The sequence below is a fragment of the Vitis vinifera genome, chromosome 18, assembly GCF_030704535.1.
Source record: "Vitis vinifera cultivar Pinot Noir 40024 chromosome 18, ASM3070453v1".
Classification (NCBI taxonomy): Eukaryota; Viridiplantae; Streptophyta; class Magnoliopsida; order Vitales; family Vitaceae; genus Vitis; species Vitis vinifera.
In genome coordinates this window covers 16452571-16479799 of record NC_081822.1, presented here as the reverse complement: position 1 = coordinate 16479799, position 27229 = coordinate 16452571, and the positions used below count along the sequence as shown (strand labels likewise).

At 34.1% G+C, this 27229-nt stretch overlaps 1 protein-coding gene and 1 long non-coding RNA gene across 2 annotated transcripts in view; one reads left to right on the top strand and one right to left on the bottom strand.

Moving 5' to 3' along the window:
* The window catches only part of LOC132253105 (uncharacterized), a 42028-nt gene extending 15705 nt beyond the window's left edge, over positions 1–26323 (top strand). The window contains exons 2-5 of the mRNA XM_059734498.1: positions 4411–4522; positions 4693–4850; positions 6543–6637; positions 26190–26323. Coding sequence (XP_059590481.1) covers positions 4411–4522; positions 4693–4850; positions 6543–6637; positions 26190–26323 — 499 coding nt within the window. The remainder of the gene's footprint in view (positions 1–4410; positions 4523–4692; positions 4851–6542; positions 6638–26189) is intronic.
* Positions 1798–3921, bottom strand: LOC132253198 (uncharacterized). The gene is made up of 2 exons (XR_009464978.1): positions 3495–3921; positions 1798–3009 (listed from the first exon to the last, which is right to left on the bottom strand). It is a non-coding gene; the product is annotated as an uncharacterized LOC132253198 (long non-coding RNA).
* Positions 26324–27229: the final 906 nt, after the last annotated feature.

The window sequence follows — 27229 nt, the reverse complement described above, 5'->3', positions numbered from 1 at the left end:
TAATATTGAAATTTCTATTCATAAAAGTTTATAGTAAAATATAAACAATTTATTTAGGAGGCATTGGATATACTTTTCAAAGAAAACATTTTTTTTTTCTTTTGGGTCTTTGGGCTGTTTAGGATGAGGTTAAAAAAATAATTGGAGGGTCCAACTAAAAATACAAGCCCATTGGGTCCTTTTATTCCAACAAACAGAAGACTGAAAAGGCCCAACTAAAATGCAATCCCATTGGGTACTTTCATTCCCTTGGTTGGATGCCTATTATGAGGAATTTAATTCTTAGCCCAACCTGGCCTAGATATTTTTAAGGGGTTCAGGTTTGAGCTTCGCTTTTATTTGAGGTGGGGCCCAAAATTCTAGGTGGGCAAGCCAATGGGCCGAATTTAGGTTAAAAATAAATTTGGCACAACCTAATCTTTGGGTACATGGTGATTAAATTTTTAGCTTAAATATCAATTACAATACTTTAACTTAAACAAATTGAAGGAGAAAAAAGAAAAACCAATTTGTGTCCCATATTAAAGTTTTCAAAAAATGATTTATATTTTAAATTATTATTTAATATAAAAAAATAATTAAAAACACCTAAGATTTGTTCTAAAAATAATAATTTATTTTTAAAACAAATTTTCAAAAATTTATATTTGTCGAAAGTTTGTTAAACCTATTTTTTAAGTTAGAATTTTATTTTTAAAAAAACAATTTAATAATTGAAAACTATTTTTGTTGTAAATAACAAAAAAAAACCGTTTTAAAAAATATTTTAAAGTTAGTTTCAAAATTTATATATTGTAATAGATTTTAACACTTACTAATTTTTTTTTAAAAAGGCTTGATGATAGTGCATTTGACAGTAATTTTAGAAATTATTTTTAAACTAAAAAATTAGATGTTTAACAAAATTAAAAAATACTTTTAAAATTTTGAAAAATCATTATTGTAATATTTTTTTTTAAGAAACATTATTAGATTGGTTCCTAAAGACACTTTCAGAAATGCTTCCACTAAAAACACTTTGAGTAAAAACACAAGCCTAATAGTGACAATAATGACAAAGAAATCATACATTTGTGATCATCCTCTCAAATTGCAATAGTGATAGACAAACGTATATCATGTTCACACCCCCCTCAAACATGTTCCTGTACCCACCTTGGGTGTGAGAGACAAACTATGGTATTAGTGACAGATAAATCACACATTTTTATCACGCACTTGTGGCCCTATACCCATGATTGACAAATCACACATTTGCTATTGCATGCATGTGGCCCTATACCTACCATGAGAGGCATAAATCATGGTAGTAGCAGACAAATCTCAATCCTCCCAAATCATAGTAGTGGTAGATAAATCATACATTTGTGATTACACATAATTAGACAAATAAATAAATGGAGGAGTGATTTCAACTCGAGACCTCTAAATAACCTAAAATCTGATTCTGTTAAGTAATCAATTTTCCTCAAAGTTTTAAGTTATCAAGAGTTGGACCCATATTTTGTATATCATATTCTAACAAAAACAATATTAGTCTAGGTTAGGCTAGTCTACATAGGTGGTCTAAAAATATTCTTGGCCTCTGACCTCCAAACCGGTTTCTCCTATTGGCAAGAAAGAAATAAGTATAGTGACCAAAGAACTTGCTGTAATCCTTGGTCTAATTGAAATGTAAGCTGGCATTCCATGAATTGTTTGGGGGAATATAATTGTGTCACACCCCAATTTTTTTTTTCTTATTATTATTATTATTTATTCTTCAACTAAACAATTGATACTCAAATACAGTATAAGTGCTCTCAAAAACTTAAATGTTGAGTTCCTACTTGAATTTGTTCAAAAAGAGGATATGGAAAACCTGTTATAAGGAGTACATCCTGTATTAAACATTGTGACTATTAAGTTAACAAAATATGTTTTGTTTCACAAAAGAAACTTGTACAACATTCATTTACATATACCAAACCCCATTGTTTACTACGGGTAGCCCATACTACAAGTGTATCTAACAAATATATACATTACATCATTCCAACAAAAGGTGTAGTCTTGATACAAAAGGCATGGCCTCAAAAGACTTTCAATATGAGCAAACAGCATCCAATCACAGTAAAGCATTGCTCAAGCATTCTTTCCTGCATAGGTCTTCTGACCTGCATCTATAGGTGGAAGGAATAGGGTGAGTTCACAACTCAGTAGGAAAGTTTATAACCATCCTAAGTATACCCTTAAAAACCTTGAATTAAACGTTTAATAACATGCATGATAAACATTTCATAACAATTAACAAATGTGTAATCATGTCAAACATGTATGCATGTGTTTGTTGGTTTCATCATTGCTTTTCCCCATCCATCCTTTCACAACTGATAATTTGCTGACTCCCAACAATCTACACAGCAGATATCAATGCTCCATAAGATACTCGATCAATATAATAATGACTATTCTGGGACATCACCCAAGGGCAAGTCATACCCCGTGTCTTTTGGGACTCATACCCAAGGGCAGGACCAACCCCGTGTCTTTAGGGACTAAAACCCAGGGGCAGGACCAACCCCATACACCCACATCGGAGTGTCTTCCTCGAGGGCTTTAGGGACTTTCACCCAAGGACCCACGGTCCCACATAAACAATATAACAAATGATAAGGCCTGTAGCATCACATAAGCACTTCGCCACCAATAAATTCTCTGAATATGATCTGTGATAATTCCATGTCCTTCTTGCAATGCAATCACACCATAAACCATTTCGACAACACAAAACCACGAATCTTCATACCAATATACGTTTTGGCATCATGGTAACATTTCAATGCAATAAACCGAGATGCAATGACACTTTAAAAGATTTTATGAAATCATAGAAACAACATAAAATTCCAACAAATAATTCAAGGAAAGAAATCAGATACACCATAGAATAGCATAAAATTCCCTACCTTACACCGACTTCCTTTTTGTGTTTCTTCTAAGTAGGCGATCTTTGCCTATTACGAGGAACTGAAATGAAACAACATAATTTAGGTTTCCTAACCATGAAAATTTATATAGTTTATTGTTGTAAATTTTTAATTCTCACGTTCTCTAATCTATATCCTACATGTTTACAGATCAAATTAGAATTGAATTAAACAATATTTGCAATGCATATTAATTTCCCTAATTAATTACCAAACACTAATTCTTTTGATTTTCTTAAAGCCTAACCTATTAACAAATCCCAAATGTCCAAATAACCCAATTCATCACATGTTTACTAATCTATTTTTCAATCAAACCAAATTAAACAAAGATTTATGCTGATCTTACCATTAATAAAATACTTAACTGAAAATACTTTAATCTTTAATTAATTGTGATTTTTAACTAAAACAGGTTTATAGCTAATTATACTCAACTTTTACACAATTTTTACCATTAATTCTATTCAACATGCCATTAGGAACCAAAATAAACGAAAATTACAAAATTAAACACTTGCTTACCTCAAATCTACACTTTCTCTCTCTAGTTTCTCTCTCTAACCCAAGTTGCTGCAGGTGAAATGGAGCAAAACGAGCTGCAGCCCCCCTTATAAAGGGTCTCCAAGCACCCAAGCATGAGGTGGCAGCCCACATGGCTGCCACCAATCCACCCAAGTAGGAGGTGGCATTCCACTAACCTTAATTTTCAAATATTGCACTTTAGTCCTTCAAGTTATAAAAAAATAAAACCCATAATTGCCCATTAGTCCTTTAGGTTTTCATAACCCTAATTAGTCCCTAAGAACCTAATAAGCATGCTTAGGTCATTAACTAATCCCACTTAACCTTAATCAAAGTTTAATTCATAATTAAACATGATTAGCACTAAACTAGTTTTAACATCTAATTAAGCAAGCTTAAAGTTAAGTACTAAAATAGTCATTAGTACTAGGTGTTACAAATTGAATTTCATTGATTCTTGTATTTGGGAGTTCAAGCCAGGCAAGACACAATAAGTTTTTGTGAGCATGTTAGGTACATAAAAAATCAATACATGAGGAAGTTCAAATATGATCATTAAAAAACAGGAACTAGAAAAAAGGTATTAGAATGTGCAGTAAATTGCAAGAGACAATCTTTTGTGTTTGACTTGTTCAAAGGAAGGGATGTAAGCATGGAATCCTATAAATATACCAGCTTTCTGGTTGTCTTACCCTCAAACCCCCTCTTATTATGGGATGTTAGTTCCTTTCCTTTTCTTAATAAAATTTTTCTATTTACTCTAAATTCCTATTTCATGCAATATTGTTTTCTGGTTGGAAATTTATGTGACATGGTTAGTGCACAACTAACATGATTTCCTATTCAAGATTTTTTTTTTAAACCAATGATTGCATAAGAATAACCCATTACAATTTAACCTTTTTTTTATGTCTAGAATGGACACATTGAAGAGACATCTTCCTATTTCTAGACCAACGGGACTGCATGAGCTAAGGAAAATTGTTGAAAGGTTTGAGGAAAAGATTTATTCTGCTGCCACAAGTCAGGTATATCCATCATGTTAGTATTTACTCAACCATTCCTCAAGACCTATGAGCATTTTTTGTATCTATCCTTAGTGTAACATATTAAAGAGCAAAACTTGATATTATCTTATCTTACTTTGTCATTGATAATTTGATGAATTGATATATTTTTATTTTTACTTCTAATTCAGTCTGATTCCCTTCGGAAAATATCTTTGAAGATGCTGACAATGGAAACAAAATCTTTTAATGCTGCAACCAATTCTCTGCCATCCAACTCTGCTGGTCACAGCAAAAAATCCCCTAATGACAAGAAATTCCTTGCTAGGAAAAAGGCCCTTAGATCCAGGTAACAACATGAAGAAGCAATGTGTTTTTTTTTATGAAATGAAACAATCAAAATTTTGCTTCTATGAACTGCAACAATGGAAATTTTGCTTTTTATGAAATGCAATGGTGGAAATTTTACTTTTATGAAATGCCACAATAGAAGTTTAGCTAACACATCAATATATTCTTCTTCCAGTTTGTAGTTACACTTGACATGCATTACATTTATTGTGTGCACCAATGTATTATATGTGTACACACGTGTGTAATTCTTTTTCTATTTCCATGGCTACAAATTCCACTTGAGATCATGCCCTCATTTGAATGATAAATCTCACTCATTTTATAAATTGGACAATAAAGAACCATCTTCCATTTAGTCATCTTAAGTTCATGGCACAAGAGAGCTAATTCTGTTGGTTAAAATGATAAGCTAGAAAAACAATGTACTTCATGAATTTGGTGCTACATCCTTTTTAACATCCACTTCTCATAATCCCATGAACCCTTGGAAGTTGTCATCACGTATCTCAGTATGTCCTTCAAAATGCCACACACCAAGCAATTAGCCTACAGAGATCCCTGTGGTGATTTTTTACTTATCAAGAAATCCATAGCCACCATCCTATGAATCTAGAACCTCAAACTACAGTCCTCTTTCATGTTACTCTGCAAGCAAGAATGTTCACCAGACCTTCAAGATGCGTCAACATCAAAGGAATTTGTCATTTAATTATGGTAAGAGGCAAGTGGAGGAAAATAATCTCAATGGAAGATTTACCCATTGGTAAATTGTGTAACCACCAACATTTTTAGTTCCATTAACTAAAATGGAAAACCAAGTTGGAGAGATGTTGATATCCTATATCAATTTGGGGAAGAGGCTCCTAACACTATATATGCATGGGGACTATTTGTTCCATGCCAAGTCATGGAAGCATTTTGATGATTTTGAATTCATTATGGTTTTGGGCTGATAATTCTTTTGGTTTCCGCAATTTCTTATTAAGTAGTATAAGCTGGATGCACTATGGATATCGCTTTCATTTGTAATAGTGCAAATCCCTTCAATTTGTAATTGTTGTCGTTATGGTATGGGCCATAGCCTTGAGATTTACTTATATTTGTAGGTTTTGAATAGGGACTATTTGTTCCATGCCAAGTCATGATAACATTTTCATGATCTTGAATTCATTATGGTTTTGGGCTAATAATTCTTTTGGTTTCTACTATTTCTTAAGTAGTATAAGCTGGATGCACTATGGAAATCGCTTCAATTTGTAATTGTTGTCATTATAGTGTGGGGCATAGCCTTGAGACTTACTTATATTCTTAGGTTTTTTTAATAGAGACTATTTGTTCCATGTCAAGTCATGTTTTCATGATTTTGGGTTGATCATTCTTTTGGTTTCTGCATGAAATAATATGATGTGGGATGTGGGGTTGACATCTAATAGAAATTGATATTTCTTTTTACTTTTCTGCCTTAATATGAATCATTTTTTCCCGATGCATGGATATGAGCATATTTTGTTTGATTTGAAGATATTTGATTTATAAGTACTTCTACAAAAGAATTGTATGTCATTCAATATAATGAAATTAAACTTAAGTATTTGTTATTATAAAGATTGAGTTGTTAAGTGTTATTTGTACAACTTGTTTGGTTACCTATATTGACAGTTGTGACCTTATTTATGTGAGATTGTAGTTCAATTGGTCAGTGTAATGCCTTTGCAAGGTGGAAGCTGCGGGTTCAAGCCCCGTCAATCCCAACTAGACCAATGATAGGGTTGTGGGTCAAATGTATTTGGGTTGTTCAGAATTTTCTTTTCTTTATTTATTTTTCCTCTTTTTTTCTCTCATAGATCGGCTTGATTTCATTGTTATCTAGTGATGCCTATATATTTTTACTGCTTTGTGGATGCGACTATGGATTTCATGTGTTCTTGTACTTGACTTTGTACCTAGGTTTGAGTTATGAAAATCATGTATGAGAGATTATATAAATAAATGAACAAAAGCTTGTTTATGTGGCAGTTTGTGGTTAAGAAATCATTGAAAGTCATCTTATTGAATCATTGATATGGTAAAAAAACTTGTTACTTATGCCATTGTATTTTAAGCCACAGTGGTAGAGCCAACTCTATTTTTGTAATCCATTACAAAAGTTGTTTGTTTCTTATTATTTTTGTGGTTTTCTTAAGAAATAATATAATATGGGGCTTAATAAGTTCGGAGCTACGACAATGACAAGAAGTGTGTTTTTTTTTCTTCTTTGCCTTAATATGTAAATCAACTTATGCTTTTGCTGTTAGAGCAATTGGTTTAATCAGTGTTGTTTTTAACAACCTATTTGTTTACTTATGTGAGATTGGCATTTCTCTTGTTCTGCCCCTTAAGACAAGTAATCTATATCTCCCTTTCATGATGGTGATGAACTTGTTAGATTTTCCCTTAGGCAATATATAAGTTTTGGAGTTTGAATTTCTGTATTAGTTTTTTAAAGTTCTTTGTATGCTAGTTTGGTTAAAGATTCATGTTAGATTCTTTTTTTAAGTTCCTTGAACGCTAGTTTAGTTAAAAAAATCATCTTAAGTTATTTTCTAAAGTTCTTTGAATGCTACCTTAGTTAAAAATTCATGATGTTTGATTATTTACCTTTGAGAGCTTGTTATTCTTTAGAAAAAACTTGATTGATTTTTTAGTCAAAATTTCTTTTACAAAAAAAGATCTTTTCTCCATCATGAATGAAACGGTAGCCAAAAAGGTCTAAGTTGATTTTTCCTTTCTTTTCAAATTGTTTTAAGTTATGAATAAAAAATCCCAACTTTTAGGTCTTTTGTTCGGAAATTTTTAATTTTCTTTGTTCCTTTTTTGCTCATCCTAAAATCAGTTTTTTAAAAATAATTTAAATTATTTTCAAAAGGATTTGAATCATTAAGGACTTTAAAAGAAAATTTGTTCTAGGTTTAGGGCAAAGATCTCACTTTCTTTTAAAAACATGCAACTCTTTTCATACAAGTTGCATTCTCTTTTTGGTTTTTCAAAAACTATGTTTTTATTCACATAAGTTTGAACTTGTTTAGGACATCCTCATTTCCTTTAGTTTGTTTAAGTCATTCCCCTTCATTAAGTTTGTTTAGCATCATCCTTTCCTTTAGTTTGTTTAGGCCATTTCCCTTTATTAGGGCATCCACCTTCCTTTAATTTGTTTAAGGCATCTCCTTTCTTGGAGTTTCCATAAGTCATCCTATTCCCTTGAGTTAAATTAGGGAATCACTCTTCATGGAGTTATTTTTTTCAATTCATCCTTATTTCCTGATTTTGTTTATGACATCCCCTTTCCTAGAGTTTGTTTAAGGCATCCCCCTACCCTTAGTTTGTTTAGGTCATCCCATTTCCTTGGTTATTATTAGGGAATCTCTCTTCCTTGACTTTGATTAGGACATCCCCTTTTCTTTTAGTTTTTTTTTAGCATCCCTCCTTGAGTTTTTTTTAGGGCATTCCATTTCTTTGAATTTGTTTGGGGCATCCATTTTCCCCGAGTGTTATCATGACACCCCACTTCCTTTAGTTTACCTGGGCCATGGGGTTCCTTTAGTTTCCTTAGTGCATCACCCTTCCTTCACATTCTTAGGTCATTTCTCTTCATGGAGATTGTTTAGTTCATTCCCCTTCCTAGAGTTTGTGTAGAGCATTCGCCTTAGTTGAATTTGTTTAAGGAATCCCTCTACTAAGTGTTTATTCAGTGCACTCCCACTTCCTTAAAATTTATAGGGCATCCACCTTCCTAGAGTTTTTTAAGGACATCCCCTGTCCTTGAATTTGTTTATGGCTTAGAGTTTCATTAAGGCATCCTTTCCTTCAGTTCTTGTGGGAATCCCCTGCTTCCTTGATTTTCTTTTGGACACCCCCCTTTCCTTTAGTTTGTTTAAAGTATTGTCATTCCATGACTTTGTTTAGGGCATTCACCTTCCTTTAGTTTGTTTAGTGCATCTCCATTCCTTGAGTTTCTTTAGGGCATCACCCTCCCTTGAGTTACATTAGGGCATCTCCCTTTCTTGAGTTTCTTTAGGGCATCACCCTCCCTTGAGTTACATTAGGGCATCTCCCTTTCTTGAGTTTCTTAGGTCAACCCTCTTCATGGACATTGTTTAGTTCATTCCCTTTCTTGGACTTTGTGTAGAGCATCCCTTTTCCTTATGTTTGTTTAAGGCATCCCCCTTTCAATAGTTGATTTAGTGCACCCCCCACTTTCATGAGTTTTATAGGGCATTCACCTCCTGTAGTTTGTTCAACACCTCCCATTTTCTATGTATTTTTAGCACATCTCCCTTCATTGAGTTTGTTGAGGGAATCCCCTTTCTATGACAACTACTTTCCATCACTGTTATTAGCACATCCCACTTTCATTAGTTTTTTACGACATCCCCCTACCCCTTGAGTTGATTTATACCCTCCTGGAGTTTGTTTAGGACATCTTCCTTCAGTGACTTTGTTTAGGGCATCTCCCATACTCAAGTCTTATAAAGGCATTCCCCTTCCTTGACTTAGTTTATGGCATCCCACTTGGGCATCCCGCTTCCTTGAGTTTGTGTGTGGCATCCCCCTTCCTTGACTTTGTTTATGGGATCTGCCTTACTTTAGTTTGTTTAAGGCATTTCCCATCCGTGAGTATGTTTAGGGAATCCCCCTTCATTGAGTGTTACTAGGGCATCTCCCTTCCTAAACTGTTATTAAGGAATCCCCCTTCCATTAGTTTGTTTAGGGCATCCCCATTCCTTGAGTTTCTTAGGGCACCCCTTTCCCTTGAGTTACTTTAGGGCTTCACCTTCCTTGAGTTTCTTAGTCCCTTTTCATGAAGATTGTTTAATTCGTTCCCCTTCTTGAAGTTTGTGTAAAGGATCCCCCTTGAGTTTATGGAACCCCCCTTCCAAGAGTTGATTTTAGTGCACTCCGACTTCCTTAAGATTCATAGCGCATCTGCCTCTTGGAGTTTGATAAGCCCCTTCCCCTTTCTTGAGTTTTATTTTGGCACATCTCCCTTTGTTTTGTTTGTCTAGGGCATTTTGTTTGTTTACGACATCCACTTTCCTCAAGTTTTATTAGGGCATCCCCCTTCCTTTAGTTTGTTTTGTGCACGGGTTCCTTAACTTTCCTTAGGCCATCCCACTCCCTTGAGTTAGGGCGTCACCCTTACTTTAGTTTCTTAGGTCATTCTTCTTCATGGAGATTTTGTAATTCTTCCCTTTCCAAGAGTTTGTTAATGACATCCCCTTGCCAAATTTTGTTTAGAGAATCCCCTTTCTTTGAGTTTCTTTAGCGCATGCCCCTTCATTGAGTCTTGTTAGCACATCTCCTTCTTTGAGTTTGTTTACAACATTCTCTTTTCATATCTTTGTTTAGGGCATCCTCCTTCCTTGAGTCTTATTAAGACGTCCCACTATCCCTTAGTTTCTTTATAGAATATCTATTCCTTGAGAAATTTTTAGTGCATCCCCCCCTTCCTAGAGTTTGTTTAGGGCAACCCGATTCTTAGAGTTACTTATGGCATCCCCCCTCATTTGATTATATTTAAGGCAACCCCCATCCTTGAGTCTTATTAATGCGCATTCCCCTTCCATGAGATTCCTAACGGCTAACGCCTTTTTTTGAGTTTGTTTAGGGCATCCTCCATTCTTGAGTTTATTTACGACAACCTCATCTTTTGTGTTTCTTTAATGCGTGGATCATCCTTGAGTTCATTTAGGGAATGTGATTTCATCGAGTCTTATTAAGGCATCTTTTTCCATTATTTTGTTTAAGACGTCCCCCGTTCATTCAGTTAATTTATGGCAACCACCTTCCTTACCTATGTTTAGATCATTCCCTTTTCTTCAAAATTATTACGGCATCTCCTCCACCACATCCCATACTTTCTTTGTAGAATTCCTATTCCTTGCGTTTGTTAAGGTTATGCCCACATCCTTGAGTATGTTTAGCACATCCTCCTTCCTTAAGTTTGTTTAGAGTATTCCCATTCCTCTATTTTTTTAGGACATTCCTATTAATTGGGCTATCAAACTACCTCGATTTACTTTAGTCCATCACCCTTCCTTCAGTTTCTTAGGTCATCCATGTTCATGGAAAATTTTAATTCATTCCCTTTCCTAGAGTTTATTTAGACCAACCAACTTCCTTCAATTCTTTTTGGCCATACCTTTTCCTAGGGATTACTTTAGCAGACTCCCACGTCCTTTAGTGTAGTAGGGCATCCCAATCTAGTAGTTTGTTTAGCACAACTCCATTTCTTGAGGTTTTTTAGTAGAACCACTTTTGTAGGGATTAGGCATCCCCCTTGGTAGAGTATGTTATTGGCAGCCCTTTCTATGAGTCTTATTAGTGAATCCTCCTTCTTAATGTTCATTTATGACATTTGTCTTCCATTGGCTTTTTAAGGGCATCCCGCTTGCTCAAATTTGTTTTGAGCATCCCCCTTCCTTGACTTTGTTTAGAGAATTCCCTTTATCAAGTTTATTAAGGGCATTGTTTAGGGCATCCGACTTCCTTAAGTTTGTTTAGGGTATCCCTCATCTTTCACCCCATAATCAGGATGTCATCCTAGGTTTTATCTAAACATAATCATTTGTTCCCGAGATTGCTCATCATTGGAATGCCATTCATATTTCTATTCATTTTTATTCTTAGTTTGTTTAGTGTCACATCATTGAGATGCCATCCTAGGTTCTATCTAAGCTAATTCGTTTGTTCTTTTGATTGCTCATCATTGGACCATAATTCTTGGTTCCATCTTAGTTCATTCTTAGTTCCTTTAGTTACCCGTCATTGGGTTACTATCCTAGTTTTAATCTAACTTTATTCATTTGTTCCTCTTATTTCTCATCACTAGGACGTCATCCTAGGTTCTATTTATATCCAATTTAAGTTAATTTTGTGTCCGATTGTTTGCATACCATCCTAGGTTCTATCTAAAGCTTAGTTGGTTGTTTGTTATGTTTCTCATCATTGTGACGTCATCTTAGTTTCTATATAGGTCTGTTCTTAGTTCCTTTGGGTTCCAAAAATTTCAATGCAATCCTAGGTTTGACCTATGTTCATTGTTCGTTCCGTTGGTTTCCCATCATTGTGACCTATCTATGCTTATTTGTATGTTCCTTTGGTTTCTCATAATTTGGACACCATCCTAGGTTCTATCATTGGTCATTCTAACTTCCTAAGGTTTTCCATCAATGGAATGCCATCCTACTTTCCATTTAAGCTTATTTCTTTGTTGTTTTTGTTTCTCATCATTGAGATGTCATCCTAGATTCTGTCTGTGCTTAATTTTAGTTCCTTTGGTTATTTGGACACTTGGGATTTGTTAATAGGTTAGACTTTAAGAAAATAAAAACAATTAGTGGTTTGTAATTAATTAGGGAATATTAATATGCACTGTGAATTTGACTGAAAACCTGTAGGCACGTAGATTAAAGAATATTATAATTTTAAAAAAATTAGCAATAGTAAATTGCATAAATTTTCATCGTTAGGATGTATAAATTATGTGTTTCATTTCAATTCCTTGTAATAGGTAAAGATCGCTTACATAGAAGAATTACAGAGGGAAAGTCTATGTAAGGTAGGGAATTTTATGCTATCCCATAGTGTATCTGATTTCTTTCCTTGAAACATTTATTGGAAATTTCATATCATTTCTATGATTTCATTAACTGTTTTAATGTGACATTGCATCTTGGGTTATTGTGTTTAAATGTTACATTGATATTGGAACATATATTGGTATGAAGATTTATGGTTCTGTGTTGGGGAAATGGGTCATGGTGTGGTTGTATTGGAAGAAGGATATGGAATAATCACTGATGATATTCAAAGAATTGATTGGTGGGAAGTGTTTATGTGATGCTACAGGCATTATCCTTTGATATATTGTCTATGTGGGACCGTGGGTCCTTGGGTGAAAGTCCTTAAAGACCTCGAGGAAGACACTCCGATGTAGGTGTATGGGGTTGGTCCTGCCCTTGGGTTTCAGTCCCTAAAGACCCAAGGATGGTCCTGTCCTTGGGTTTTAGTCCCTAAAGACACAAGGATGGTCCTACCCTTGGGTATGAGTCCCAAAAGACACGGGGTATGACTTGCCCTTGGGTGATTTCTCATAATAGTCATTATTATATTGACCGAGTATCTTGTGGAGCATTGCTATCTGATGTGTAGATTAGTGGGAGCTAGCAGTTTATCAGTTGTGAAAGGATGGGTGAGGAAAAGCAAAGATGAAACCAGCAAACACGCATACATGTTGACATGATTACATATTTGTTAATGATTATAAAATATTTATCATGCATGCTATTAAATGTTAATTCAAGGTTTTTAAGAGTATGCTTAGGATGGTTATAAACTTTCCTATTGAGTTGTGAACTCACCCTATCCCTTCCACCTTTAGATGCAGGTCAGAAGACCTATGTAGGAAATAATGCTTGAACAATGTTTTACTGTGATTGGATGTTGTTTCCTCATGTTGAAAGTGTTTGAGGCTTTGCCTTTGTATTAAAGGCTGAATCTTTTTGGAGGAGTGATGTAATATATATATTTGTAAGGTACATTTGTAGTATGGGCTACCTATAGTGAGTCACGGGGTTTTGGTAGATACAAATTAATGTAGTCTAAGTTTCTTTTGTGAAACGAAACATATCTTGTTAACTAATAGTACAAAGTTTAATACAAGATGTATGCTTTATAACAGGTTTTGCATATCCTCTTTTTGCAATAAATCAAACAGGAACTTAGCATTAAAATTTTTGTATTCCCATATTGTTGAGAGCACTTATAATGCATCTGAGTACCAATTGTTAAGTTTGAAAAAAAAAAAAAAAACTGGGGTGTGTCACCCCTTCATAGAGTCTTCGAGGCACATCCCCTTCTTTGAGTTTGTTTACAACATTCTCCTTCCATATCTTTGTTTTGGGCATGCCCCTTCCTTGAGTATTTATAGAATATCTATTCCTTGAGTTTGTTTAGTGTTTGTGACCTCTTCCTTGAGAATTTTTTTAGTGCATCCCCCTTTCTAGAGTTTGTTTAGGACAAGACAATTCTTAGACTTACTCATGGCATCCCCCTCATTTGATTATGTTTATGGCAACCCCCATTCTTGAGTCTTATTAGCACATGCTAGGGCATGGGTGTTTTGTATCCATCGAGTGAAGACGGGTTGTAATTGTATAGCAATATTTGAAAACATATCTTGGGGACGCCCTAAAGCGCATATCATATTGCCTGGGATAATGAGCATAAGAGCTAAAGGGCTATTATCGTAACAACCCTCCAATAGGTTATGCTAGTTTTTTCCCCTTTCCCTTGTCCAAAGGACCCAAAGGGTCCCCTCAAAGAGAGACCGAAGGATCTTAACAAAGGGTGCAGCTTGAGAAACCTTGAGGTCGAAGACCTGATATAGAGTGGAACTCCCATGAAAGACTTAAGGTAGGCAAAAGTGAAACACACCTTCCATGAGTTTCCTTATTGGCAACGCCTTTTCGGAGTTTGTTTTGGGCATCCTCCATCGTTGAGTTTATTTAGGGCAACCTCATCTTTTGTGTTTCTTTAATGCATGGAGCTTCGTTGAGTTCATTTAGGGAATGTGATTTCATCGAGTCTTATTAAGGCATCCTTTTACATTATTATGTTTAAAACATCCCCCTTCATTAAGTTAATTTATGGCATCCACCTTCCTTATCTATGTTTAGATTATCCCCTTTTCTTCAATGTTATTAAGGCATCTCCTCCTCCCCATCCTGTAGTTTCTTTGTAAAATTCCTATTCCTTGCGTTTGTTTAGGTTATGCCGACATCCTTGAGTATGTTTAGCACATCCCCCTTTCTTGAGTATGTTCAAGACATCCTCTTTCTTGAGGTTTTTTCGGGCATCTCCTTCCTTAAGTTTGTTTAGGGTATTCGTCTTCATTGATTTTATTTAGGGCATCCTCTTCCCTCGAGTGTTATTAGGGTATTCTCATTCCTCTATTTTTTTAAAGAAATTCATGTTCATTGCGCTATCAAACTACCTTGATTTACCTTAGTCCATCACCCTTCCTTCAGTTTCTTAGGTCATCCATCTTCATGGAGATTTTTAATTCATTCCCATTCCTAGAGTATGTTTAGACCAAACAACTTCCTTCATTTTTTTTAGGGCATACACTTTCCTAGGCATTACTTAGCAAACTACCACATCCTTTACTGTAGTAGGGCATCCCCATCCAGTAGTTTGTTTTGTGCAACTCCATTTCTTGAGGTTTTCTAGCACAACCTCTTTTGTTGGGATTGGGCATCCCCCATTGGTAGAGTTTGTTTGTGGCATGACCTTTCTATGAGTTTTATTAGTGAATTCCCCTTCTTAATGTTCATTTATGACGTTCTTCTTCCATTGGCTTTTTAAGGGCATCCTGCTTACTCGAATTTGCTTAGAGCATCCCCCTTCCTTGACTTCCTTAAGTTTGTTTAGGGTATCCCTCATCCTTCACCCCATAATCAGGATGTCATCCTAGGTTCTATCTAAACATAATCATTTGTTCCCGAGATTGCTCATCATTGGAACGCCATTCATAGTTCTATTCATTTTCATTCTTATTTTATTTAGTTTCACATCATTGAGATGTAATCCTAGGTTCTATACAAGCTAATTCATTTGTTCTTTTGATTGCTCATCATTGGACCATAATTCTTGGTTCTATCTCTGTTCATTCTTAGTTCCTTTAGTTACCCGTCATTAGGTTACTATCCTAGTTTTAATCCAAGCTTATTCGTTTGTTCCTCTTATTTCTCATCACTAGGACGTCATCCTAGGTTCTACCTAAGCTTAGTTGGTTGTTTGTTATGTTTCTCATCTTTGTGATGTCATCCTAGTTTCTATTTTGGTTTGTTCTTTGTCCCTTTGGGTTCCAAAGATTTGGATGCAATCGTAGGTTCAACCTATGTTCATTGTTTGTTCCTTTGGTTTCCCATCATTGTGAACTATCTAAGCTTATTCATATGTTCCTTTGGTTTCTCATAATTAGGACGCCATTCTATGAGTTTGTTTAAGGGTATGCCCTATTCCTTGAGTATATTCAGGACATCCTTCTTCCTTGAGTTCTTTTCGGGCATCCCCTTCCTTAAGTTTGTTTAGGGTATTGCCCTTCATTGAGTTTATTCAGGGCATCCTCTTTCCTTGAGTGTTATTAGGGTATTCACATTCCTCTATTTTTTTAAGGCGTCCCCCTTCATTAAGTTAATTTATGGCATCCACCTTCCTAATCTATGTTTAGATCATCCCATTTTCTTCAATGTTATTAAGGCATCTCCTCCTACCCATCCCATAGTTTCTTTGTAGCTATTCCTTGCATTTGTTTAGGTTATGCCCACATCCTTGAGTATGTTTAGCACATCCCCCTTTCCTTGAGTATGTTCAGGACATCCTCTTTCCTTGAATTGTTTTCGGGCATCCCCTTCCTTAAGTTTGTTTAGGGTATTTCACTTCATTTAGTTTATTTAGGGAATCCTCTTTCCTCAAGTGTTATTAGGCTATTCACATTCCTCTATTTTTTTTAGGACATTCCTGTTCATTGGGCTATCAAACTACGTTGATTTACTTTAGTCCATCGCCCTTCCTTTAGTTTCTTAGGTCATCCAACTTCATGGAGATTTTTAATTCATTCCCTTTCCTAGAGTTTGTTTAGACCAACCAACTTCCTTCCATTCTTTTAGGGCATACCCTTTCCTAGGGATTACTTTAGCATACTCCCACTTCCTTTAGTGTATTAGGGCATCCCCATCCAGTAGTTTGTTTAGCTTAACTCCATTTCTTGAGGTTTTTTTTAGCTTTTGTTGGGATTGGGCATCCCCCTTGGTAGAGTTTGTTTGTGGCATGCCCTTTCTATGAGTCTTATTAGTGAATCCCCCTTCTTAATGATCATTTACGACCTTCTTCTTCCATTGGCTTTTTAAGGGCATCCTGCTTACTTGAATTTGCTTAGAGCATCCCCCTTCCTTGACTTTGTTTAGGGCATCCCACTTGCTTAACTTTGTTACTATCCTAGTTTTAATATAAGTTTATTCGTTTCTTCCTCTAATTTCTCATCACTAGGACATCATCATAGAAAATCTATATCCAATTTGAGTTAGTTTTATGTCTGATCGTCTGCATACCATCCTAGTTTCTACCAAAGCTTAGTGTGTTGTTTGTTATGTTTCTCATCATTGTGATGTCATCCTTGTTTCTACCTAGGTTTGTTCTTAGTTCCTTTGAGTTCCAAACATTTGGATGCAATCCTAGGTTCGGCCTATGTTCATTGTTCGTTCCTTTGGTTTCCCATCATTGTGAACTATCTAAGCTTATTCATATGTTCCTTTGGTTTCTCTTAATTAGGACGCCATCCTATGAGTTTGTTTAAGGGTATGCCCTATTCCTTGAGTATATTCAGAACATCCTTCTTCCTTGAGTTCTTTTCGGGCATCCCCTTCCTTAAGTTTGTTTAGGGTATTGCCCTTCATTGAGTTTATTTAGGGCATCCTCTTTCCTTGAGTGTTATTAGGCTATTCACATTCCTCTTTTTTTTTTTTTGGACATTCCTGTTCATTGGGCTATCAAACTACCTTGATTTACCTTAGTCCATCACCCTCCCTTCAGTTTCTTAGGTCAACCATCTTCATGAAGATTTTTAATTCATTCCCTTTCCTAGAGTTTGTTTAGACCAAACAACTTCCTTCAATTCTTTTACGGCATACACTTTCCTAGGCATTACTTAGAACACTCCCACTTCCTTTAGTGTAGTAGGGCATCCCCATCCAGTAATTTGTTTCGCGCAACTACATTTCTTGAGGTTTTTTAGCACAACCTCTTTTGTTGGGATTGGGCATCCCCCATTGGTAGAGTTTGTTTGTGGCATGACCTTTCTATGAGTTTTATTAGTGAATTCCCCTTCTTAATGTTCATTTATGACGTTCTTCTTCCATTGGCTTTTTAAGGGCATCCTGCTTACTCGAATTTGCTTAGAGCATCCCCCTTCCTTGACTTCCTTAAGTTTGTTTAGGGTATTCCTCATCCTTCACCCCATAATCAGGATGTCATCCTAGGTTCTATCTAAACATAATCATTTGTTCCCGAGATTGCTCATCATTGGAACGCCATTCATAGTTCTATTCATTTTCATTCTTATTTTATTTAGTTTCACATCATTGAGATGTAATCCTAGGTTCTATATAAGCTTATTCATTTGTTCTTTTGATTGCTCATCATTGGACCATAATTCTTGGTTCTATCTCTGTTCATTCTTAGTTCCTTTAGTTACCCGTCATTAGGTTACTATCCTAGTTTTAATCCAAGCTTATTCGTTTGTTCCTCTTATTTCTCATCACTAGGACGTCATCCTAGGTTCTACCTAAGCTTAGTTGGTTGTTTGTTATGTTTCTCATCTTTGTGATGTCATCCTAGTTTCTATTTTGGTTTGTTCTTTGTCCCTTTGGGTTCCAAAGATTTGGATGCAATCGTAGGTTCAACCTATGTTCATTGTTTGTTCCTTTGGTTTCCCATCATTGTGAACTATCTAAGCTTATTCATATGTTCCTTTGGTTTCTTATAATTAGGACGCCATCCTAGGTTCTATCATTGGTCATTCTAACTTCCTAAGGTTTTCCATCAATGGGATTCCATTCTAGCTTCCAGTTAAGCTTATTTCTTTGTTGTTTTTGTTTCTCATCATTGAGGGTATAGTGAGTTCAAAATCTATTTAGCTTCAAACCAAGCAAGCCATTTTGGAAATATTGCTAGTGCGATGTCAAGATGTTTTAACATATTATACTAGAAGTAAGGTTCTTCAAGTTTTGAGGAACTATTTTTGAGAACATTTTGTTTTAATTTGCATGCAAATGAGGTTGTTGTAGTTGCAGCAGGGATGCAATGGTAAGAAAATCTGCATTGAATTTATTTTTAATTATGTTGCAGCATAACTCTTTTGGGCCACAACTTCATATAGTTTTTTTGTCGAGCAACCTTAGAGTAGTAGAAGAAGTTGAGTGACCTTCAACCAATTGATGTATATGGAGTCATGTGTCCGAAGGAAGCTATTTCTGGTGCTTCTACTAAGAAGAACTTGATTGGCCGCCATACACCTTTCCAATCAAAGCTTTATAGAAATTAAATTGTATTATAATGTTAAATGAATATTGTAAGTAATTTTCTTCCAGATATCTTTGGAAAATAGGTTTCTAGTAGGTTTAGGTGGAGTCTCAGGTGTTCTTTATGCTATTATTTCAATTATATTTTCAATCTATCATGGTCTATTATGTATCTTTTTATCATGTCAAGTTTTTACACGTATTCGTTATAAGATATAATGTGAGGTCTCCTTGCTTTTCTTTTAACATTGTATATGCTTGAACTGGTTTTATTTCCTAATATACTCATATTGGAAACATACTTCATTGTCCTTTACAAAGGTGAAAATATTATTATTATTTTTTTGCCAGTGATATTTCAAATTTGAATTGCATTTTTTTTTAATTCTGCTTAGGTACATATATTGTTTTGTGCATTGGTGTCTTGGATATTCATGCACACATAGATGCAATATCATTGGCTATATCCAAAAGGTTTTTGTTGTAATTCTTCTTGTCAAAAAAATCATTCTCAATTTGCTTTCTAGCCAGTCAAAAACTGCATTCATTATTTAAGCAAGATACTTTTGATTTTATACACTTCCTTTGATTTGATTTCCCATAAGGGTATACTTGTTGTATTAGCACGTTTTTAAAGAACAAGGAGATTGTCACTGTATTCTACCTAGTCATTCTGGTACTAATTATTGCTGCAACATGTGGGATATCTGAAGGTGCATTTTGATTTCTTAAATAGCTTTATTTCTTCGTTTGTCTTGTAATATTTTCAAGGGGATGTCACTTTGTTTCAAACCAACTTGTATGTACTTTGTGACGTGGTTTTTGGTTACTATCGAGACTTATCTTCGGTTGTAGACGTTAGACAATGGGAAAATATATTTCATATTGCTTTTCTCATCTAGCATTCACCCACAAGGGTGTTAAAATGCTCATGGAGTCAATCAAGAAACATATGAGCATGCCCTATCTGAAGATTCTGTGATGGACTATTTCCAAAACATGATTGGCAAGGTATTAATTTTTTGTTCTTGCCTTACCACATTGGCAATAAATCTTTAACAATGTGTGTTTTTTTGCACTAACTAAAACCAGAGTCAGAGGTTCACAAAACTAGAGTTGAAGTCTTGTATTTAGGAGTTTTAGAGGAAGCTTAATGAATTCCACATGGAACAAGAGGTTAATGCAATAAATGCCTAAGTACATAAACAGAAAGTTGGTAGCTTGGAAAGTTTTATGGTATCCAAGACCAGTGCAAAAGAATTTCAAGAAGTTGATATTGTTGAAGGTAGAAGCATTAATCCTTTGCTCAACTCCATATTCTCTATGATTCTTTGTAGTTGCTTGATCTGTTCCTTGTGCCGCCTTATTGAAATTTTTTAGCAAGCTATCTCCCCATCTGTCAAACCTCTTTTTTTTTTTTTTTTTCCAAACTAAATAATTGATACTCAAATACAATATCATTCTTTTAAATGCTGAGTTCCATCTTGATGTTGTGCAACAAGAGATAATGCAAAACTTGTTATAAAGAGTGCATCTTGTATTAAACTTCGTAACTATTAATTAACAAAATATGTTTCATTTCATAAAAGAAACTTGTACTACATTAATTTACATATACCAAAACCCCTAGGTTCACTACGGGTAGCCCATGCTACAAGTGTACCTAACAAATATATATATATATTACATCATTCCTACAAAAAGATTCAGTCTTTAATACAAAGGCCAAGCCTCAAAACACTATAAACGCTAGCAAAGAGCATCCAATCACAGTAAAGCAATGCTCAAGCATCATTTCCTGCATAGGCCTTGTGACCTGCATCTAAAGGTAGAAGGGATAGGGTGAGTTCACAACTCAGTAGAAAAGTTTATAACCATCCTAAGCATACCCTTAAAAACTTTGAATTAAACATGTAATAGCATGCATGATAAACATTTTATAACTATTAAGAAATATGCAATCATGTCAAACATGTATGCATGTGTTTGCTGGTTTCGTCTTTGCTTTTCCTCGACCATTCTTTCACAACTGATAAACTGCTCACCCCCACCAATCTATACATCATATATCAATGCTCCACAAGATACTCGGTCAATATAATAATGACTATTTTGGGACATCACCTAAGGGCAAGTCATACCCCGTGTTTTTTGGGACTCATACCCAAGGGTAGGACCAACCCTGTGTCTTTAGGAACTAAAACCTAGGGGCAGGACCAACCCCATACACCCACATCGAACTGTCTTCCTCGAGGGCTTTAGGGACTGTCACCCAAGGACCCACAATCCCACATAAACAATATAACAAAAGATAATGCCTGTAACATCACATAAATACTTCCCACCAATCAATTCTCTGAATATCATCTGTGATTATTCCATATTTTTCTTGCAATGCAACCACACCATGAACCATTTCCACAACACTGAACCATGAATCTTCATACCAATATGCGTTCCAATCAAAATGTAACATTTCAACACAATAAACCGAGATGCTATGACACATTAAAACATTTTACGAAATCATAGAAATGGCATGAAATTTCCAATAAATGTTTCAAGAAAAGAAATCAGATACACTATAGGATAGGATAAAATTCCCTACCTTACACAGACTTTCCCTTTGTGATTCTTCTATGTAGGCGATCTTTACCTATTACAAGGAACTGAAAATGAAACAAATAATTTAGACTTCCTAACGATGAAAATTTATACAATTTACTGTTGCTAATTTTTAAGTCTAATATTCTCTAATCTACATGCCTACAGGTTTTCAAATCAAATTTGAATTGAATTAAACAATATTTACAATGCATATTAATACTCCCTAATTAATTACCAAACATTAATTGTTTTGATTTTTTTTTTCTTAAAGCCTAACCAATTAACAAATCCCAAGTGTCCAATTAACCTAATTAATCACATGTTTACTAATCTATTTTTCAATTAAACAAAATTATACAAAGATTTATGTTGATCTTACCATTAATGAAATATTTAGGCTAAAATACTTTAATCCTTAATTAATTGTGATTTTTAACTAAAGCATGTTTATAGCTAATTACACTAAACTTTTACACAAATTTCACTGTTAATTTATTTCAACATACCATTAGGAACCAAAATTACTAAATTATACAACTTGCTTACCTCAAATCTACACTTTCTCTCTCTAACCCAAGTTGCTGCAGCTAAAATGGTGCAAAACGAGCTGCAACCCCTTATGGCTCTCCATGCAGCCAAGTAGGAGGTCGCAGGCCACATGGCTGCCACCAATCCACCCAAGTAGGAGGTGGCATGCCACTTGCCTTCCACTAACTCCAACTTCCCAATTTCGCACTTTAATCCTTCAAGTTATTAAAAATAAAACCCATAATTGCCCATTAGTCCTTCAGGTTTTCAAACCTAAGAAGCATCGTTAATTCATTAACTAATCACAATTAACCTTAATCAAACTTTAATTCATAATTAAACATGATTAACACTAAACTAGTTTTAACATCTAATTAAGCATATTTAAAATTAAGTACTAAGATAATCATTATTGCCTATTTAATTCATTAGTGTTAGGTATTACACCATCCATTGTTATTAAAACTTTATTTGAAGTTTGCTTATCCAATTGTCTATTGTACCTAGAAACACAAAATGCTGAATAGTGCTTGTCCTAAGGCAGGTCTAGGGCACATGTATGTACAAATATAACAAGGAGAAAACAATCCATATCATCGTTGAGTTGGTCTAAACATTTGTGGTTCATTGTTTTCTATGATGTCAACTTAATATATTGTTGTTTGGAGCCCTTTCTAAGTTGCGCATATGGTAGTTTTCTATGATGTGAAAATTATTATCGTTTGAAATAATTTGAAGGTTGATGATATCCAATATCCAAAATGTCCATTAGGATTATTTAAACCCTCCCTAGCTAAAGATTATATTGTTATTTATGAATTTGGTAAGCCTTTTCTTTCTACTAATAATAAGTAATTTCATATGGTAGACCACCGGCCATTATAAAGAGGGATTCATATTGATTTTTTTATTTATGACAATGACATCCTATTTATAGTAGAAATTCTAAATGGTGTATTTAACACCTCTCTTTTGGGCTTAGAAATTTTGTTTAACAAATTTTGCTCTTAAACTATTTGAAGTGTGACTTATTGAGTTTATTTTCGTATTTTTTTTATTTAATCTTATCCTACTAATGAAAAATAAATTAGATTTCTTTACCCATTTCTAAAGGGAAATGCCTTATCTTATTAATGAAAAATAGATTATATTTCTTTATGGGATTCTAAAGGGAAATACAAAATCTTAATGAATTTAGGTTAAAATTACCTTAACTTTATTAAATTTAAGTAGAAAAGTTTATTTTTTAAAATAAAAAATGATGTATTTTACAAACTCAAGTATTTCTATTTGGATACAATCATATACTTACGTGCTATGGAAGTACTTACTAGTATATATATTACGGACATAGTCATAAGCTTATGTGCACTTACTAATATATATATATTATGGACATAGTCATAACCTTATGTGCATGTAGACAACTAGTATATAATTTTTTTTTTTTCATTTAAAGTGAGATATAAATCAAACATCTTGTAACTTTGCCAAAAGCTTCAAAATAGGGTTTGTTAATTTAATGATAAAAAATAATTTTATTTTATTACAACATGATTTTTGTAATCGTCAACACGATTATGAACATGGAAAAAAAAATGATAAATGAAAAGTAATCAAGTGTTTTTTCTTTTAAAAAAAAAAATGGCACTTGAGGTTTAAGTTAAAACCATCTTCTCTAAGTATCTATTTTAGTGCAAAGTACATCAAGCATCTCTCCAAAAAATAAAAAAAGAAACAATTTATGTATTTATCTACAACCATTCCAAAATCCAATTTAGGATGTGGATCATTATTGCCCCAGTTAACTCTCTAAAAACTCCCCAAATTTATATAAAAAGGGGCAAACCTGTAATTGCAGGTATTAATAGTAAATAAAATTTTTATTTAAAATATTATTCATATTTTACATCAGATTATAAATGTCCTTTGTTGCTCACTCTTCTCTCTCCTACTGAGGAGAAAACGGAAGCAAAAGCAGAGCCAAAAGCTCAGACGCAATTCTGGTCGTACAATCCATGCTTTCCGGTGTAATCCACGGCTGACATTTCATGATGCAGCTCCTCATCATCGCCAGCTGAGATCCTGATCCCTCATCTATAATCATCTCTGGCTTTCTCCTACTCTCCTTCGTAATTATCGTCACTTTTTTCTGTGTTTTTGTTAGGTGGATCTCGTTTTCTTGTTTTCGGATACTCGGATTTGGAACCATCAATTTTGGTTGGTGAGAATGGGAATTTTTCTAGGTTTCTGGTTTGGTTCCATAGAAAATCTGGGGAATATATAAGAAATGGAAGTTTTTGGTTTAGAGTCTAGTTTTTTTGAAAAAAAAATAATAATGCATTCCTTTGTGTTTTCAGCCAAACAAGGGTTTAATAATTTTGAAATATATTTTTTTGGTTTGACTAATTTTTGCATCTAGATTTTGCTTTGCATGGCAAGAATTTTCAGGTTTGGTGTTATTTTAATGCTTTTGTTGAGATAATTGTGTGTTTGGTTGCGGAAAAAATCATGGAAGAGAAAAGAATTGACTCTTATGGGTTATTTGATTCAGTTTCTTGAAAATAAAAAATAAAAAATGAACTCCCTTCAACTAAAAGTAACAGCCGTCTTACGTGCCATTCAATTTTTGTTTCTTCCCGAGCTCCCATACATACATGTCTTTTTATTCGCCTCTAAATATTGAAGGGTTTTGATTGGTTAGTCAATTGAAACCTTAGGTACTACCTTAATGATGTAAAGGTACTTCCTTAATGTACCTTAGGTACAACCTTAGTGCTCCTTAGGTACAACCTTAGTGCCCCTTACATACAACCTTAGTGAACCTTAGGTACAACCATTTGTGAAGTACATTAATGCACCTTATGCACTATGTTAGTGAAGCTTACATACTACCTAAATTTAAGATAGCTACTTCCTTAGTGCACCTTAAGGGGGATGAAAACATAGTTTTATTACCCTGCATTGTCTAGAAAGAATGAAATTGAATAAGCTTTGCAACAATAAAGCAATTGTTTAACTTATGGCAAAAATACATTTAAAAAATCCTTTCCTTAAATCTTTGCTCTAGTGGGTCAAATGTTTAAGAGATGTGAGTTCTCCTTTTACACTTATTTGCTTCACGGTTGGTTTCATCCATTCTGCTTAGCATCTAGTTTTCTTTTATTTTAGCTTTGATAGAACTTGTGTGCTTTCTGTGACTTAGATCATACCCTCCTTGTTAGACACTTTATCTAACATATATCCTCTTAATTTTCCCATACATGTGGGATTGCTTAGGTTAACTAGTAATGAATTAGGGAGTTAATGTCAAATAGTTTCTGGCAAGTTGCTATCAGAGTAGATTATATTTCAATTCCTATAGTAATTTTGTTGTAGTTAATGTAGCATTGAAATATTAAGGTTTTAAATTTCCCCGATGGGGTGGGGTTCGGGGAAAGGAAAGAAATTTGTACCGTGTTAGTACTAGGTTAGTCTTGTTTTAGAAGCCTTTCACTGGCCACACAAATTCTCTAAAGTCCATGATTAAGGCCCAATTGTACACATCCAGAAGATCACACCACCAAACTCCACCCTTACACCCCCCACCACCAATCAACCCACAAACACCTTAAGTTCGTTTTTTATGAGGGTTTTTTTTTTTTTTTGATAAGTTGTTTGTCTTGGGAAGCTGAAAATTTTCCTCCCTCTTAACTCCTATTTTCTTCTCTACTTCTTTATTTCTCTTGTTATTCAAGTACTTCTCAATTAAACCTATTCTCCTTGCTTTTACAGAAGATGCCATCTTCCTAAATAGCAAGATAGCCTTAACCTCAATGCTCCAAACACTGTCCAGTTTCATCCATATTGTTTATATATTATAATTACATATTGTTGTCAGCTTTGTTATAAACCTATAGAACCTCTTCAGAAGACCACATTGCCAAATCAACATTGCTATCAATTGCAGAATACTAAGAAATTTTGCATACTCAAACTTCTGCTGCCATAGAGCTACAAGACCTTGATAGAAATCTGGTTTCATTTTCAATGCTTCCTTGTATCTCTGGTTTGCTTTAAGAACCATTTTCTTTTTGTAGACACCCAGGACGAAGCAGCAAACGCCTATGACATTGATGTCATAACCAATGTTCATAGCATTACATTGGTTATTTTTGTTGTTGCAAAGCGGTTTAAAGATGCTGAACATGTTGAAATGACTATAGATGGATAGATGACGGTTGATGAAATTAGTTCACAATTGATGCAGAGAGAAAACTTGTCCCAAGGAAAGGGGGATAAAAATTACAAGGAAAAGTGTTCCTAAAAAAAACATGCAGAAAATTGGATTAACCACATTCTCCTAATTATTCTTATTTTCATAATTTTTTTAAATAGTGAAAATCCTAATTTAATATCTCTCACTATTTTTCATAAACTAAAAAAATTTATTGGTGGTCAGTACCTAGAGGTTTGAATCTCTATGAAGAGTTCTAAGGGTTTGGTCATAAAAGATTCCTCAATAATTAAAAATAAAAAAATACCTAGGTTTTATCATATTCTATTTTAATTCATTTAATTTTCTTTATAATAAAATAATAGAAATCTACACTTCCTTGTTTTTCAAATTACTTTCAATTCAAAAAGGCTAAGAAATATAATTTAATTGGTATAGTCAAATCTTAGTTGGCAATTACTCACTTCCTATTAAAAAATTAATAAAAAAATATTTTATAATAATAAAATTAATAATTTTTAAATAAATCATAGGGCATTGTAAATAGGACATATGCTCTACACTTCACCTATTAATATTGGAACTTGAATTGCCAAAATTTTATATTGGATAAAAATATTTTTTATAATATTATAATTTTTAAAAAATCATTTCTCTACTTGCAAGCAATAACCCACTTGCCCAATTGGCATTGCCTTAAACCCCAAACAACTTGTATCATATTACTCAAAATCTACAAGTGTGTTTGACCTTGACATTTAAAAAAAAAAATTATATTTTTTTAAACAATTTTTAAAATTAAAATAAAAAAAATAATTTAGACACACAAGTAGGAATTATTTTCTTTTAAAAATAAAAATATTTGTAGACCCCCATATGGGGCTCGTTTTTTTCTCTCACATT